This window comes from Macaca nemestrina, chromosome 19 (assembly GCF_043159975.1).
Source record: "Macaca nemestrina isolate mMacNem1 chromosome 19, mMacNem.hap1, whole genome shotgun sequence".
In the NCBI taxonomy this organism is placed as follows: Eukaryota; Metazoa; Chordata; class Mammalia; order Primates; family Cercopithecidae; genus Macaca; species Macaca nemestrina.
The window spans coordinates 82,419,690-82,425,689 of record NC_092143.1 but is presented as its reverse complement, the minus strand read 5'-3'; the positions used below and the strand labels follow the sequence as shown (position 1 = coordinate 82,425,689).

General features: G+C 34.5%; 1 protein-coding gene across 3 annotated transcripts in view; it reads right to left on the bottom strand.

Annotated features, from left to right (window-relative positions):
• Positions 1-839: 839 nt before the first annotated feature.
• LOC105478918 (ankyrin repeat domain 62) overlaps positions 840-6,000 on the bottom strand; it is an 80,978-nt gene continuing 75,817 nt past the window's right edge. For 2 of the 3 annotated variants that reach the window (XM_011736647.3, XM_011736648.3), the window contains exons 26-30: positions 4,704-4,856; positions 2,908-2,978; positions 2,491-2,569; positions 1,607-1,651; positions 840-981 (exon numbers count right to left, since the gene is read on the bottom strand). In XM_011736647.3, coding sequence (XP_011734949.2) covers positions 1,625-1,651; positions 2,491-2,569; positions 2,908-2,978; positions 4,704-4,856 — 330 coding nt within the window. In that variant the 3' untranslated portion in view covers positions 840-981; positions 1,607-1,624. Of the gene's footprint in view, positions 982-1,606; positions 1,652-2,490; positions 2,570-2,907; positions 2,979-4,664; positions 4,857-6,000 lie in introns of those variants that run through there. The other variant, XM_011736649.3, reaches the window with a different exon arrangement.

Sequence of the window (6,000 nt, the reverse complement as noted above, 5' to 3'; positions counted from 1 at the left end):
TTTAGAGCATTTTAAACAGAATACAAGATTTAAGCTAAAAAATTCAAGAAAAAACATTTAAAAATTATTTTAAATTAAATATCAACTTAACTTTCTCCCCCAAATCAATTAATCCTTTAATTATATTAACAACATAAAAAACCATATGATTATGTATTAGATGCAGAAAAAGCATTTGAGAAAACTAAACATTTTTCATTAAAAAAAAAAAAATCTCAGCAAACTGGGGATACAAGAGAATTTCTTTGACATGTCAAAGGGCATCTTTAAAATACCTAATGCTAACATCCTATGTAATGATGAAAGACTGAATGCTTTCCCCTAAGATCGAGAATAAGACAGGCATGTCAGCTCCTACCACTTCTATTCAACACTGTACTGCAGATTCGAGCCACTGTAACCACTTTTTAAAAGGGAGTTGGGAGAAGGAAGAAAGGAAGGAAGGAAGGAAGAAAGGAAGGAAGGGAGGAAGAAAGAAATGGAGGAAAATAAAAAGCATCTAGACTGAAAAGAAATACGTAAAACGGTCTTTATTTGCAGACATAATCATCTATGTGGAAAACCAAGTGAAATCAATTATAACGTTACTGACACCAGTGAGTTTTGCCACATTGCAGGATACATGATCAATATACAAAAATCAATTATAATTCTATATGTTAGAAATAAACTGCTAGGAATTGAAAATTTAAAAATAATACTATTTATAATAGCATTAAAATAAAATTCTTGGGAATATATCTGACACACTATGCAAAATATCTGTACAATGATAACTAAAAAGTATTGTTGAGAAAAATCAAAGAAGATCTAAGAAAGTACCTTATTCACGGGTTGAGAGACTCAACATTGTTAAGATGTTCATACTTTCTCATGACGTAATGTAATCACAGCCCAAATCCAAGCAGGTATTTTGTAGAAATTGACAATTGGTTTTAAGACTCGCATGGCATGTAGATGACACAGAAATGCACAATAACTCTGAAAAAAAAAAAAAGAATAAATTTAGAGGAAAATACAACCCAGTTTGAAGAATTATTACAAAGCTACAAAAATTGTAACAGTGTGATTTTGGCATAAAGATAAAGAGATCAATAGAACAGAACAGAGTCCAGAAACCAGGTATACATAAAATGCGTGCGCGCGCGCGCACACACACACACACACACGCACACACTCTCACACTCTCTCTCTCTCTCTCTGACTGGTCAAGTGACTGCTTATGAACTGTAATTGCTTGATACATGAGTCTCGCATCTCTTGGCCTTAAATCGCTACCATAACTTTGAGAAGCTGATGATACCTTTGTTTTCTGAGAACAGTTGCAGTGTGCAAGCTGACAGTTCCACAGAGATGGAACAAGTGTAGAGCCAGGGAAAAAAAGGGATACACACAGACTTCTTAAGATTTTTTTAAAAGCTATGGAAGATGATAAACTAATGAGGCCTAAGTATACTTTTCATTATGAATGTTTATGTTGTCACATCTTTCAGTAATGTGTATAAGTATTTAATGTGGTATTTGTTAACCAAGCAACCCATTCACTATTTACATTTACTTCAGAAATCCATGATTTAAATTTAATTCATAATTTTTGGCAACATACCTTCGTCTACTTCTGCAGTTACGTTTTCTTGCACACCTGCTGCATCTGAAAAAATCAAATATTATTAATAATGTTTAAGTTAAACAAGAGACATTATCATGTAGCCCTTTTGTAAGTCAAGGAGCATCTCTAATCTGGGTTGATCATTCCTAACTTGAAAATCTGAAATCCAAAATGCTCTACAGTCTGAAACTTTTCGAGCACATGCATGATACCACAACTGGAAAGGTCCACACCTGACCTCATGTGACAGGCTGTGATGGAAACACAAGTTAAAACTTTGTTACATGCAACACATTTTTGTAAAACATTGTACAGGCCAGATGTGATGGCTCACGCCTGTAATCCCAGCACTATGGGAAGCTGAGGCGAGTGGATCACCTGAGGTCAGGAGTTCGAGACGAGCCTGGCCAACATGGTGAAACTGTCCCCACTAAAAATACAGAAATTAGCCTGGTGTGGCTGCACGCACCTGTAGTCCCAGTTACTTGGGAGGCTGGGGCAGGAGGATTGCTTGAACCTGGGAGGCGGTGGTTGCAGTGAGTTGAGATCGTACCATTTCACTCCAGTCTGGGCGACAGATCAAGAATCTGTGCCCCACTGCACCCCCACCCCGGGCAAAAAAAAAAAAAAAGAAAGAAAATATCTTCAGGCTATGTGCATAAGGTGTATATGAAACATAAATGTATTTTGCATTTACACTTCGGTACCATCCCTAAGGTATTTCATTAGGTGTATACAAATATTCCAAAATCTGAAAAAATCCACTTTTGGTCCTCCCAAACATTTTGGACAAGGGATATTCAATCTGTCCTATGAGAAAAATAAAATTCCTTTTCAGTGTGACAGAAAATAAGAGATTGACTTATCGAACTTGAACTTACCAAAACTTTCTGAAGCTGCTCAATTTTGTTCGCTCGCTTTTTCATTCTAATTTTTAACATGGCATTTTCTATTTTAAGCCTAAAATATATATTTTAAAATAATTATTGTCAGACATAATTTTTTAAAAAATCATATAAATTGTGAACAAACATCTGAAGGAATAATTACATAAATTCTGAGATATTTGAAAAGGAGAAAATTGAGCAACTGTTATTTTTCTACCTTTGTTTTGTGGATGATGTGTAAAATTAAAAATAATGTAGAAAATTTATGCATTTCAAAATAGCTTAAAGCTGAAATTTTTCCTTGGCTTCACACAGACATACTTAATATCTTAACTGATATAATTCTCATACTACACTACTCATTTGCTTTATAAATACTCAAGAAATTTTGTATGCTGCTTTAAATTGTACTTTTGCACGTGGTCTGGCATCTCCTCAGCACATCTTAGAGTCCCTGTGCGTTGATCCTGCATTTCTTGCAACTAAAACAAAGAATTAAAAACAACCTTTAGGTGTGGAAATAACCCAAATGCCCATCAATAGGTGAATGAATGAACAAAATATGGTTATATATAAAATACTGTTTTAGACTATCACAATCTATTTTATTAAAAAATGATAATCTAGGACAAATCGACCTATTACCTGTTTTAACTAAATTTTACTGGAACGCAGCCACACCCCTTCAGTCTGCATATTGTTTATGGCTACTTTTGTGCTGTAACTGTAGTGTTGAGCTGTTGCAACAAGGATCTTATGGCTCACAAAGTCTCAAATAATACTACCTGGCCCTTTACAGAAAAGTTTACTGACCTATGCTCTACGATTAAAACACAGTATTTTTCTTTTTTAATTTATATTTTATCAAATACATTTACAAAATTGGTAAAATGGGGAAATATAGGAAATTACTTTAGAGTAAGCATTTATATTTTTCAATTCCAAACACCACTATATCAACTATAATTTCATTTCTTTTTTGTCTATATCCATTTACTTTTGTTATATCAAGAAAACTTGCACTTTTTTTTGGGGACGGAGTCTCACTCAGGCACCACCTTGGCTCACTGCAATCTCCACCCACCAGGTTCAAGCGATTCTCCTGCCTCAGCCTCCCGAGTAGCTGGGACTACAGGCTTGCGCCACCACCATGCCCGGCTAATTTTTGTATTTTTTTTTAAGTAGAGACAGGATTTTCGCCATGTTGGCCAGGATGGTCTCAAACTCCTGACCTCAGGTGATCCACCCGCCTGAGCCTCCCAAAGTGCTTGGATTAGAGGTGTGACCCATGGCATCTGGCCCATTTTTAACATTTAAAACTAAGCATCATCTTTCCTTTCCAGGGAAACCACAAGAAAATTTTAAAATAAACAGAAAAATAATTAAAATAGACAAGATAAATTTCAGGTAAGATCCTACAGGTTCCGTTGATTCTCCTATTGAGTGGCAGGGCTCACGTCATCATTAGGAGACAATTTATTTAAAAGTGTCATCTTAAACTGCAGAGAGTCCATTGAACATGCCAAAGCAGAAGCCATGTTGTCGAAATGCCCATTTGACCCACCCAAACATCTCAAACCTACCCTTTGCTGACCTCCTATAACCCCATTTGTAAATTTTTGTGTTTTTATTTTTTTAAACAAGAGAAAGTAGACACATACATGTTGGCAAATGTTAACTGTCCATAGTTCTATGACTATGACTATAGCCCAATATAAAGTCAGAGTAAGGATTTTCATCAAAATACTAATTTATTCTGTAGAATGGCCTTTCCATACAAGTTAACCAGAAACCATGAAATAAGTAAGCACAAGTCTTTATTCACACAGAAAAGTAGAGATTAAAAAAAGAAAATTTTCTGAAACATTCCATTAGACATTATCCTCTGAATTAATCTGGCTTGTCTCCACGTGGCAATGAAAAAAATCACTAAAAATATACTGTAAAAAGAAAAAATAATTCTCTAATCTTCTGTGAGAAATGATGTGTAATTCTCAACTTTCATAAGGGGAAATACTAAGAAAAATATTTGTAATTATAAAACATGGCAGAGATTGAGAAATGGGTATATTATAATCAAATTTTAACAAAATTAATTATAATGAAAATACAAAAGAAAGCTCTCCACTGAAACTAGTGTCCTGAAACACTTGATATTATTTAACCAGCTACAGAGTAACTGTTGACATGCTAAGTTTCATACATACTTGACTTCTCAGCTGGTCTAATTTCTTTTTTGAATCTCGTGTCTCATCTTCTAAATTATGGTGACATTGTGATGAAATCTCTAGCATAGCTTCTGACAGTGACTGTTTGTTCAGGGTATCCCCCACTTCTCGCTGAAGCTGTCTCATGACTACCTGGTAAGATGTTATTTTTGTTATTGATTTTACATATCACCTTATTATTAAATTTTGTTAATAGTATTTAACTCTAACGTATACATTTTGAGAAATATCACCACACACATTGATTCTTCTTCATGTGTACACATTCCTATTTACTTCTGAATCCAGTTAAGGATAAAGAAGGTGTTATCTTTGTGCCAAACTGGTGCTGTGTTACTCATACAACAGATTCAGTCCACTGATGAATGTGCAATGCTTAAAAACCTTCTGAGGTCTCAAAAAGAAACAGGCATGTGGGTGGGACTGGTGGTAGTGAATTTTACACTGTGCAATGTTTTCTCTCTTTTTTATAAGCAGCAGCTCAAACCAACCTCAGAGTTCCTCACATATTCAGCCACCAGCTCAAATCATTCCAACAGATTTCCATCTCAGAAAAAAAGTAACATGCCAATGGCCTCAGAGGCTCTAGGTAACGTGGCTTCCACTTCCCTCCCAGACCTCAGCTGCTGTGCCTCTCTTCCCTACTCCCACCATTCCTACCAGCCCTCATTAGTCTAACAATGAGGATCCAATGTGAAACCAAAAAATCACAGACAGCTAAGCTTATCTTTGTACTGGACAACATTATATCCAAATGAGAGTCATTGAGCCTTAAAATAAAAATTATGACCATATTATGACTGAAAAATTGAAAGTAAGTTATAAATGCCAGTGGGAAGATTAAATCAAGTATGGTTTGGCTAACATTTACCACATTTTCCCCACATTATAATGTAAGAAAGATGTCTTTAAAGAACGGAATGGTTGTATCAATACATAATTTGAGACTGAATTATTTTCAGATTTAAGTCAAATTGACATGAATAAAAATAAAATTATATCAAGTAAGATACATTAGAAGCTATTGAGGAAGAATAATTATAAAATAGGAAATACACTTTAGTTCATCTGGGAAATGTGGAATTAACTGTGAAAGTAATCCAATTAATTGAATCAATTTCAAAATAACACTTTAGATATGCATATTTCTTTATATCTGCTTTATCATAATCCTAAAATGTGGCAACATACAGACATTAAAATTATTTCAGCAGTCTAAGACTACATTATAAATGTTAGTCTATATTAATATTTTGTAACTGAAATGCTTAAATTT